Genomic DNA, 12694 nt, shown 5'->3' on the forward strand with positions numbered 1-12694 from the left:
AACATCCCCAAAACATCGATTTATCGCATTTTGGCCCAACATTTGGGCTTACAAAGGAGTGTACACGGTTTGTTCCGCACAAATTGACTGGCGACCAAAAGATGCTCAGAATCCAACATTCGAAGGACGATTATTTGACCAAAATTCACTTTAACCATTAACCACTCCCCGTATTCACCTGATTTCGCACCGTGCGACTTCTTCCTTTTCGAAGAATGCATTTACCCCTAAAAGAAAGCGTTTTATCAGACGTAGAGGCCATTCAAAAGACTTGCGCCGGCATACTGGCAGCCATACCGACCAAAGAGCTATAACACTCGTTCGACATGTTTTTGGACCGTTCAAAAAGCTGTATTGAAGCAGAAGGAGACTATTTTGAATATATTTTTATAAAATCAGCCAGAATGAAAATATTGATAAAATGTGTCAACTTTGAACTAAAAATTATCAAAATCGGATTATATCTTTTCAAGGATCCAGTAGACAATTTGGGAACCTAAAGCTGTTTTTATTAATCCGAAAGTACAATTAAATTTTTGATTTATATTTAAGAATATTCCTTCTTAACAATAATTTGGTCCTAGTTATAAAAATTAGAAAAAATCGCTTAAGTATATATCCTAGCTGCTTCTGGTGGTTTTTATACTACATACCAGGTTTGACAATTAAGTAATGAGACTGATTTTATTGCCGCGCTTCTGGTAAACCTGTGACCTCGAAATTCCCTTGATCTTTTTCCGGCATCCCTCCCCTCTCCGTGCGTCAAGTTGAGTAGACGTGTGTTTGTAGTGCTCCTCACGAAAATGAAAAAACGAAATCAAGAGCAACGCGTCGCGATAAAATTTTGCGCCAGATTGGGCGAAACAGCTTCGGAAACGTACGCTAAAATTGTAAGAGTGTATGGTGATAGTGCTCTCAGTCGTGCCCATGTTTTTCGATGCACAAAGAGTTTAGGAGGGGCGTGAAAGCGTTGAGACGAGGCGCGGAATGGGAGACCAGTCGAGGTGCGGACTGACGCGAATGCGCAGTCTACTACTACGCAGTCTACTACTACGCAGTCTACTACTACTAGCCTACTATTCCCAAGTACTCCGAAAGATTGCGAAAACGAGTCAACAGGGTGCGCCAGACACCGCTCGTTACTGGATCCTTCCACCACGACAACGCGCCGTGCCACGCCGTCCTCAGCCTGTCTCAGTATTTGGCCTCTAAAGGGATCGCCGTTTGCAACAGCCGCCTTATTCGCCCGACATGTCAACCCTGTGACTTTTTTTGTTTTCTAAAACAAAATCGGTTGTCAAAGGAACCCCATTTTTGAGTCGATTACGGACATTCAGGCAGCCGTTGACCAGGGTACTCGCGGACATCCAGTCGAAGCGTTCCAGAAATGTTACGAAGCATGGAAAACACGAGGGAATCGCTGTATAGCTGCCCAAGGGACTACTTTGAAGGCGGATGGCAGAGTTGTAGAATAATTTTCAAATATACTGTTTTTATGGAATCAGTCTCATTACTTAATTGTCATACCTCGTATATAAATAATAAATAAACGTGTAAAGTATATTGGGCATTATGGAAATCTGTCTAAGGTATACTGCACTAAGTGAATGAAATTTGTCATATACCGTTCCAGCCTCCACTTACCCCTATTGGATGTAACGTGCCATAGCAAACTGACCGATCGAACCCAAGTTCTTATGTTGAAAATATTTTTTTTGACAATAAACTTGACTTCGCAATTTATGCTCGTGCGACTCGTAGATGAACATGGAATTACCGATTGTAGCGTGCTGATTTAGTTACTATGGGTTTGATTTTGCAAAACTTTGCGCAAAAATGCAAATGAATGCTTAATAAATTACAAAACCTTTTTTACTCAAAACACAAGTAAAAACCAAATGACTTGGGTTAGGATTTTAAGTGTTTATTAAGTAGAGTTTGCTGAAATAATTTCGCATATCAACTGCGATTATGGGCACGCAGCAGCTGGCTGCGCACGTGTGCTGCAGTTATAAAGCTATAAGTGTACATACATACATATGTGTGTTTGGTAAATGCGAAGATGTTTGAGCTTGCCGATTCGAAAAAGCCCAAATTAACGATTTCCTTTTCATGTCGCAGTGGCAATTAATTTACAAGCCGTGTTGATCAAATAGCTTCGCCAAATATTTTCGCGAATTTTCGCATTTTGTCTCCAACTCCGCTTCCATTAAAAACGATTTGGCAAGCAAATTTCTATTGTGCACATTAAGTGGCTTCGCTTTAATTTATGCTTTTCGATTTGTGCAGCAATAGCCACTAGCTGCTCGTAGGTCCGAGCACATTTCATGTGTTCGCCTTGTCATTTCGGAAATTTAATTCGGGTCAAAGCACTCGCGATGCACATTTTTGACATTTCCAAACGAAGATAAAATGTCATTTTAATTGGTTATCATTTTAAATTTGCTGTGACAGCGCTGTTAACGCCCATAATGCTCGATGCTCAGAGCATTTATCGATTGGTGAAAGGTGTGGAGTTTCACTCGGCTAAGTGCATGTGTGTGTATTTGTGTTTGTGGAGTCATAAGTGGTTGGCAAAGTGTTTGATTTTGCTTTTAGTTTTTTGCAAACCACTTAATCATTGGAGAGGTTTCGACTCTTAATTAATTAAAAGGTTTAACTCTGGGCGATTAGGTAAACCTATTAGCATATGACCTTTAAGAGTTAAGTGGCTTGCGCGCTTCTTTGCTGCAAAATGAAAGGAAAATGAAGTTAATTAAATTTCACCTTGCAATTTTATTTTTCCATGTAACTAAGCGTACTCGATACATACATATGTATGTATGTATATATAAATAAATTTTTTTGTTCGTTCTGGTATCCCTATTGAACCAAACAACTTATTAAATATTTTTCTGGTAGTTTCTTAATATTACTTACATAACTTATAAAAACAAAATAAATTGGTTTATAAGATTTGTAAATGTTTTGTTTATGTTTCTATTATATTTAACTTTTTCATGATAGATATGGAATAGGAGTCTCTTTGAAGATTTATGTCGGTTTAAATAAATCTCTTTACACTAAATTAGCTTTGGTGTCGAATGATTTCTAAAAACCTATACCACTTATTTCTACTTAACATACCAATATGCTTGAAAATATATTTAAAACACACAGTAATAAAGTGCAACTCTCAGAAGCCACTTATGTGATATTCTACCTAAATCGGTTAAAGTTATCTAAAATCTTCTATCTTCAACGTACGAGTATAAGCTGCTTTCACCATAACAATTTGGGTTCAGCGTGATAGTTCTGGAAACAATATCATGTGAGTTTAGTCATTTACATTAGTTACTGTCATTTCGCGACTATGATGTAAGGCTGTTTAAGAGTAATAATTTCTTTTTTTTTTTTGTTCTGTGTTCAATGAGTTTAGGGGTCAAAAAACCACCTTTAACTAAAATGACAAAAATAGCACAGAACCTCAGAAACCCCGCAGGCATCTTAGCACATCAGGCGAAAATTTTTCCTTCAGATTTGTTGGGTAGTGTTATTAGACTGTTTTCACCCTGACTTCTATTAAAAGTTTATGAGAATATAGCAAATAAAGAACCGAACAGTTATGACAAAAAATCGGTCATCAATCAGATATTGTCCTTTAGTACTAAGAATTCAAACACGGAACTTTTTTTTACATTGTTTTAGAGAACTATACCCAATACGTATTCGTTTCAGCCTCCCACAAAAATAGAACAAAACAGAAATTCGCAACCAAAGAGTTTGTTTCCATTGGGCAATAAAGTAGAGTTCATTGACTATTTTCCTTCTCACGAGATAGAGTTTACCGCTCATAAAAGTTCCATTAACTGACTTTAAGTATTCTGAAGCCAGACAAAATAGCGGTAAAATTCTGTTATTAACTCTATTCACTTAACTTATGATGTATGTACAATTTTCAAGAACATCTTTTTCTTCTTTTGTGGTTACTTAATGGGTTATTTCAAGTTATAGTAACATAATTATTCAAATTATTTTCTATAAATCTCTTTATTTCTATTCCCACCAGCTTAGCGAGATATCTGAAAGTGGGAGCTATCAAGTGTTTGAGCATTGATTTCGCATAGGCGGGACTATCGATAAGTAAGGTGTTTCTACCTCTTCTTCATCCAAACAGCTTTACAACTGACGTGCCGAAAGATTCTCAACTTTATCGCGTGGATTCCAATCAAGACGGGTTTATTTGTGAATCTTTGTTATTATATTATTATATTATACAAATGAAATACAAGACGATACATGCAGTTGGGCGCCCATCTGTCCAGATTTATGTATTGCAACACCGCATGAAATTAAAAGTGGCAAAAGTCACTGTAAACATTTCCTTTTCATTTACCTTTTTTTGTGTAAGAGGGCGGCTCAAGTATTCGAAGCTCATTTACATAGCGGAAGCGGGGAGGGGATTAGGGCGCTTGCGCAGCAGACTCGAGTGTAAATTAGAAGCAGCAACTAATTATGTATTTGAGTGTGTATGTAGATATAAAACATTTAATAACACCTTCCTTTCTCTCCAAAATAAATGCGTAAACTCTAAAAAAGACGAATGAATGGAGCAACAGGAAGAGGAGGATAGCAACCACAAGGCAAATTAATTAATAAGACAATCAACTTTAATATGAGCAGACCTAGATGACGCAGTGACAACAACAACAAAAACTACAAAAATTACAACAACAATTCTCAGCACTTATCGTATATTAAGCACTTTTGTAAATTTGTTGCACCGCTTTGACATGTTGCTTCAACGAATCAGCCATTAGGTGGCAACTAAGCGGCTGAAGACTTCTTCTAGCCATAAACTCAAGCATTAAACCATTGAACTATGATAGTTAGCACTCTTGCTGCTTGATTAATAATAATAAGTGTGTGTGGCCGTTCCGTTCCGTTGGGCTGATGCGTTGTTGCGTCTGTGGCCGCGGGCGTTTGGCGTCGTCTTGATAAACAACCAATTAAGCCGAACAGAAATGCAAATGCAAATCGTGTGAAACGGTAGCGAAATGCGTTGTTATTGTTGTTAACAACCATTTACATATATCCAAATATGTGCATGTGTGTGTATCGATGGTGTTTGCTATTTGTATTTGTATTGGTAGGCAGATGTCATAATGCAGCTGCGCAGAGGGCTGACAGATAGCAGGCGCAGAGTTCGCGAACTTGGCACTGAATTGGTGCTGGTCACACGCGCACACGTACGCACTTACACACACACCTACAAACTTTAGTTAGTGTCGCTAGACGACAGCTCTGATCGACGCTTAGCGGCCGCTCTGGAGAAGGGAGGTGGTCTATAAATGGTCAAGAGGCTTTGGGTTGGAGTATCAGTTGCAGAGCTTCAATCGTCTAGTTAACCACGCAGTGGCAGCCCAGTGAAGATGGTCAGTAGCAATGAACGGTTACTTGTAACTGAAAACTTAATCAACTTTATTAGTAATAAAAGTGTTATTGCAATTAATTTTTTTGTGTGTGTGTGTGAAGTGTTGAAAAAAGACGAAAATTAAATATTTACCATTTTAAGCGGCTAAAATCGTTAAAGTGTTTAAGACAAAAATTATCATTAAAAGTTAAAATTGCAACAAATTAAATTCGAACGTGAAATAGTTACTTGAAGTTTACAGTTACTTGTTGAAAAGTGTGATATGAAAAAAAATTAAGTCAAAATTTTAAAAAGTTAAAACAAATATTTTCTTGTGATTTAATACAATAAAAAGATAAAATTAAGCAAAAAATTTTAATTATAAAATTTTAATAATTTTTTTATATAAAAACATTTATTTATTGCATAAAAAAATTATTAAAAAAAAAAAAAATTAAAAAAAAAAAAAATGTTTTATAAATTTATGAAATTTTTTTTTAATTATTTTAATTATTTTTTTTTTTGTAATTATTGAACACATACAGCCAAAAAATGGAATTTAAAAAATGAATATTTTTTCCTATATAAAAACATTTAGTTATTGATTAAAATTAATTATCTTTTTTTAACATTAAAAATTTTAAATTTTTAAAAAGTATTAAAGTATGTACTATTTTTGATGGATTAAATGATGATGGAGATTATTTGATGCATGTTTAGAATAATAATGAGCAAACTTTTTTCTAAAAAAAAATTTAAAAAAAATTATCTCAAAAATTATTTTAAATTCATATATCTTTAATTTTTAATGAAAAAGAACTTGTTTAATAATACAAAGTATTTCCATCAGAAAAATTTTTTAGTTAATAATAATAAAAATAACGCGAAATTAAAATTTAGAGTACTCCAATTTTTTTTTTAATATTGAGTAGTCGAAAAAGTATTTTCGTATTTCTAATCAAACTTCAACTTATTTTTTATGTATAAAATGAACTTTAATGAACCAAATATGTACCATTTTGGTCGACAACTTTTTTCCACTTTTTCGCTAGAGACATTATTCCATCAGCGTAAAACTGTTCTGGTTTCTCGGCGAAAAACTGCGGCAAGTGATTTTCACAGGCTTCTCTTGAAGCCAACTTTGGTCTATTAAGCGAGTTCTGTATTGACCGAAACAAATGGTAGTCCGATGATGCAAGGTCACGGCTATATGGCGGCTGCATCAAAACTTCACAGCCAAGCTCTCCCAGTTTTTGCCGAGTCATCAAAGATGTGTGTGGTCTAGCGTTGTCCTGTTGGAATACGAAGCCATTCTGTTGATCAGTTCTGGCCGTTTTTTTCGATTGCTTGCTACAATCTCATCAATTGTTGACAGTAAAATGTAGAATCAATCGTTCGACCAGGCAGGATCTGCACATAGTGGATGACTCCTTTCCAATCCCACCAAACTCTCTGCATAACCTTTCGAGGCATCAATCCTGGCTTTGCGACTATTTGTTGAGCTTCACCACGCTTTTTTGCAATTCTTTTTCGCCCACTATTGTCGTATTTGATTCCCTTTTTGTCTCCTATTACCATTCGCTTCAGATTTCATTTCGTTTCAGCAAAGAATTGCAGATGTTAGTTCGGTCCGTTAAATTTTTCACAAACAATTCATGTGGTACCCAAACATCGAGCTTCTTTTTGTAGCCAGCCTTTTTTAAATGGTTCAAAACCGTTTGATGATGAATGTTAAGTTCCTTAGCGATGTCATGGCTGCTTATGTGACGATCCTGGTCAATCTTTTTCATAATTTCATCGACTTTTTCAACGATAGGTCGACCAGATCGAGATGCATCTTTCACATCGAAATTTCTAGAACGGAAGCGAGCGAACCATTGTTGGGCTACACGAACTGTTACACCATCGTCTCCGTAAACTTCACAAATTTTATTGGTGTCTTGCGTGGCATTCTTCCCTCTTTTATACAAAAAAAGATTTTTAATTTTTCCATTTCTCACTACAATATTATCAAAAGCATCACAGTAATAACTAAAAATCTTTCCACTTTCTTCGTCACAGAAATTTTTTGCAATTCTCAGCATATCGCTGGTAGCGAGCCAACTAGTTAACGCGGACGTTAGCCATCTGTCTAACAACCAGTACCTACCACCCAGTCAAGATTCGCATCACGTTTCGGTCGACACCGCTGTTGCGCCCTATCAACCACCGGCTCAACAGCAACAGGAGCAACAGGAATACCAACACCCCCCAAAGAGCTTTCTATCCAACGGCGTTGAGATTACCAGATCAATTCCAATTGCCAGCTTTTCGCTAAGCAACACTGTGCCGACACAACAAACAAGCTATGCGCAAGCACCCGTTTACGCTCCTGTGCAATCGCATGCTCAAAGTGGAGCTGGCTCTTTCAACTATCAAGCGCCACAAAGCAATTATGAGGCACCACAGAACTATCAGCCACAACCACAACAACAGTCTGGACTTCAACAATCTGCTGGGCAACAAAACGATGGCTCTTACAACTATGGCTCGCCTGCACCAGCACCAGCACCAGCTCCAGTACAGCAATCTTACGCTGCCCCTGCACCGGCACCGGCTCCTGTTCCAGCACCAGTCCAACAAAATGATGGCTCTTACAACTACGGCTCGCCTGCACCAGCGCCGGTACCAGCTCCAGTACAGCAATCTTATACTGCTCCCGCTCCAGCTCCCGCACCTCAGCAATCATATGCCGCTCCAGCTCCAGTAGAGCACAATTATGCTGCTCCTGCTCCAGCACTTCAATATAGTTCCGGACAACAAAATGATGGATCTTATAACTACGGTTCTCCAGCACTAGCACCCGAACAACAATCGTATGCATCGCCTGCACCAGCACCCGCGCCAGCACCAGCTCCCGTGCACCAAGCACAGTTTTCGGGCCCCTCATATTCTTCAGGCGGACACCAAAATGATGGTTCTTACAGTTATGGTGCCCCAACACCAGTAGCAACACCTATTCAAAATTATGAGTCACCAGCTCACTCTGCAGCACCAAGCCAATCTTATTCCGGTGGAGATCAACAAAGCTATTCGGCACCACCTCAACAATCTTATTCAGCACCTGCCCCAGCTCCAGCATCGGCTCCTTTACCTGAGCCTGCACCACAGTCATACTCTGCCCCAGCTCCAGCCCTTCAAGTATCCAACGAATACTTACCTCCAGCTCCAAAGCCCGGCAGCTACAACCCCCCACAGCAGTCCTATGCTGCACCTGCTCAGCAGTCTTACTCTGCACCGGCCCAACAGAATTATGCACCGGCCCCACAAGTTTCAAACGAATACCTACCACCTGCATCAGCACCAGCCTCAGCCCCAGCCCCACAAACTTATTCAGCTCCGCAACAGGAAGGTCCAAGAGAGACGGTTCATGAGCATGGACAAAATCTATCCGGTGGAGATAATATAAGTCAATCTGTGGTACAAACTTCCTCAGGTTATCAAGGCGAAAGTGTTGCTGCAGTTCCAACTCCAAGCCAGCAGACTTACGAAGCTCCAGCCGCAGCCCCTGCTCCTGAATATTTACCACCACAACAATCTTACTCGGCTCCGCCTCAGCAATCTTATTCAGCTCCGGTTCAACAGTCGTACTCGGCTCCGGCTCAGCAGTCTTACTCAGCTCCAGCTCAACAATCGTACTCGGCGCCAGATCAACAGTCACACTCGGCTCCTGCCCCAGCGCCAGTACAGCAGCAATACTTACCTCCTGCACCTGAAAAACTACCACTTTTTACTCCAGCACAGGGTAACCAAGACTATTCCTCTCCTTCGCAAGGTCCAGTTCAACAATCACACTCGACGCCGGCACAAGAGTCCTACTCTGCCCCAGCTCCAGCTCCTGTTAGCAATGAATACCTCCCACCAGCTCCAGTGAAACAAGCTGTGTTAGCACCGGCACCCGCTCCAACTCCTGTTGCTCATCAGTCTTATTCGGCCCCTGCACCCGCTCCAGCTCCAGTACAGCAGGTGCAACAATCCCATGCTGCTTCAGTACAACCCGTAGTCAATCAACAGCCTTATACAGCTTCATTCCCAGCTCCGGCACAACAGTCGTATTCCTCTCCAGCTCCAGTTAACAATGAATATCTACCACCGGCTTCCGCACCAGCTGCCCCATCTTACCAAGCACCAGCAGCTCCTTCTTATTCTGCTCCATCAAGCCCATCTTACTCGGCTCCAGCAACCCCATCTTACTCGGCTCCAGCAGCCCCATCTTACTCGGCTCCAGCAGCTCCTTCTTACTCGACTCCCGCAGCCCCATCTTACTCCGCACAAGCGGGCCCCTCTTACTCAGCTCCAGCAGCTCCTACATACTCTGCTCCTGCTCCACAGTCTTACTCAGCACCAGCTCTACAGTCTTACTCGGCGCCAGCTCCACAATACCCTTCAGTTAGTCAGAAATACTTGCCACCAGCAACGCAGAGCTACTCAGCTCCAGCACCAGCTCCAGTCCAAACTAACAGCCACGCGGGTGGCGCTGTTTTAAGCCAAACCATCGAGCAAACGTCTTCAGGCTACCAATCAGGGAGTAATTCTCAAAGCCAAGCGCCTCAATACGAAACTGCCTCTGCTCCAGCATTGGCTCCACAAGCTGGTCAAAGCTTTCACCCATCGTCGCCGGAAGTAAGCAATCAAGACTCTGGCACCGAATATGGCAGCAATGGCGGTTACGTTTACAGAAAAGTGAAATAAACTGTAAAGCCGATGGAAAGTGGCGGCTGGCCGACAGTGGGATGAAGTGTGAGCGGACCAAACAGCTGTTGTTGCCGCTCGTTTTCGTAGTTTTTAGTATTCGAATTTGCATTTAATCATCTTAATAGCTTTTTATAGCATCTTATTGCCATGATGTCAGCGCCGTGCTGTCAATTTGTTGTACCATAATAATTTTGGTTAATACTGTTATTACCTCATTTGTAAATAAAAACTTATCGCGTTAATAATATTCACACATATATGTACATATATAACAAAAATAACTAATATTTTGTTTTATTGATTAATTATGAACGATTCCAGCTTTAGTTGGGGTTAACAATGCCTCTGCGGGATGATTTATTGTATTAATAAATTTCCAGAATCCAACCCAGGTGTGCGTGTATAATGATGGATGAAGCAACGAACGAGTTGGCCGAGTGTGTTAAGTTCATAATTGTAACTTTGTCGCTCGTGGGTTCGAGTACCAATAGTTGACAAGCTATTAAGCTCGAAGAAAGTAGTTTTTAGCCACCTATTTTCAGAACTAACCACAGATTGCCAACCTTAGATAGCCTAAACCTAAAACTGCATACTCCACAGACTAGTCCTAGAAATGCAAAAGCTTCTGTAGATAGACCTACAACATCAGTTATTACAGCACTAAGAGCCAAAGAAGTTCTGCCAAATAACCGCCATAGCCTTAAGCACCCTCTTAATGTTCGAGCTCTGAAGACACTGAACTTTCAACTAACCTCAAAAAAGTATACACTCAACTAAAACCTGATGAAGTGAATTGCACTTTTTATTTCACTTATATATAATTTATAAATAAATATTTGTCAAACCTTTGACTTTCCCCGCACAAGCGGCATGGAAGACACAACCTGTCCAGTATGCATTCACTATCAATATCTCAATACTTCAATTTCTCCAATGCCAGTGACTCGTTATCGCGACGATCGTAGGTGAAAATATTCCAGTTTAAGCGATCGCATCTGCATAATCGGTATCTAAAATGCATACTTGAATAGCTGAAATTGAAACGGCAGCAAGTAGAACAGCACTTTCCACTTTTTTCGGAAACTAGACAATCAACTAATTGGTGCAAATTTGCCGGATAATAATATCTTTAGCTCATAATGAACTTGCGAGTCGCACTCCTGATGTGACAACACGAAATTCGCAGACATAAAACGCTGCTCATAAATTTTGTTGGTGATTACACTATGCTGCAAAGAATTTGTTATTCCATTAATATATTCTAGGAAGACAAGTTGTAGTTGCAAGCGTTTCTAGTGACATTGGGTTTCAATTTCGAAGGAGAAGATCAGTTAATATTTGTTAGAAAATATTTCAAGGCTAGGGCGGTATTTGTCTTGGAAAAATTTATGTTTTATCAGCTTGGCAAGTAACAGTTCGAGCTACAAAGGGGGTGGTCTGGTAAATTTACGTTTGCTACATCGCATGATATTCAACACTTTCCTCGTAAGCCACAGCACTTAACGACAACGGAAACTATTTATATGTATTCTGTTAACTATTCTGGGACTACTTTCCGAATCTGGCCCAAACTGCTAGAGTAGCAGTTCGACTTTGGCTACCTCTGGTTTGAATTCTCATGATTCAGGTTGATTTACCTAACCCACAAGCCATATGTCATGAGTATCTCGTTCAATATTGACTTCTAAAGCTTGACGAGAGCCTGGTTTATTGCTGAAGACTAACAACTTCAAATAACCCCACAAGAAGTAGTCTAAAGTAGTAGTGTTAAATCACAACTTCTTGGAGGCTATCCAATGTCACAAATTTTTGAAAAAATCGAATCTCCAAATTATTCTCGCAATAATTCGGTTGTTGCCCTTGCTATGTGGCACGTAGCACCGTCGTTTTTGGAACAATATGTTGTCAAGATCAACTTCTTTCAATTGTGGCCATAAAAAATTGGTTATCATCGATCTACAACGCTCTCCATTGACAGTAACGTCAAAAGCTTCATTTCAAAAGAAGAACAGTCCATGATTCCACCAGAACAAAAACCAGACCCAACTGTCAATTAAAGTGAATGTAAAGGTTGTTCATGAATAATTTGTTGATTTTCTTCGCACCAGAATCGACAGTTTTGTACATATATTTACCACACTAGTCAGATGAACGTGAGCCTACTTGGAGAATATGATTTTCTCAAATCAATCGCTATCGTCTTCACGGTGGTCAAATGGCTTCAGTTTTTGAGTGTGAAGAGTTTTATACAGATGCAAGCTCAAATCCTTTCTCAAAATCTGTCTGGTTTTGGTTTGAGACAGTGCTTATTCTTGGGAATGTCTTGAAATCGACAATAAGCGGTCTTCAGAAACACTTGTCTGAACGCTAGCAATATTTTCATTAATGAAAAATTAGAAATCACGTCATCCCTATTGGAAAACCCGGTGTTTAGATCGATGTTAATGGTTTCAAATGGGTTGCTTCTGTATTTCTAAGAATATATCTATGTAAAGAAATTTAGCCAACGAAGTAAAAGCTTCTTCTGAAATTCTGATGTAGATCATAGTATAGACCCTCCGTTCAAGT

General features: G+C 39.6%; 1 protein-coding gene across 1 annotated transcript; it reads left to right on the forward strand.

Annotated features, from left to right (window-relative positions):
* Positions 1–5329: 5329 nt before the first annotated feature.
* Positions 5330–10402, forward strand: LOC105229742 (uncharacterized). The gene is made up of 2 exons (XM_011210175.4): positions 5330–5414; positions 7454–10402. The coding sequence occupies exons 1-2, from the start codon at positions 5412–5414 to the stop codon at positions 10121–10123; spliced, it is 2673 nt and encodes an 890-aa protein (XP_011208477.4). The 5' UTR covers positions 5330–5411; the 3' UTR covers positions 10124–10402.
* Positions 10403–12694: the final 2292 nt, after the last annotated feature.

This window comes from Bactrocera dorsalis, chromosome 4 (assembly GCF_023373825.1).
Source record: "Bactrocera dorsalis isolate Fly_Bdor chromosome 4, ASM2337382v1, whole genome shotgun sequence".
NCBI lineage: Eukaryota > Metazoa > Arthropoda > Insecta > Diptera > Tephritidae > Bactrocera > Bactrocera dorsalis.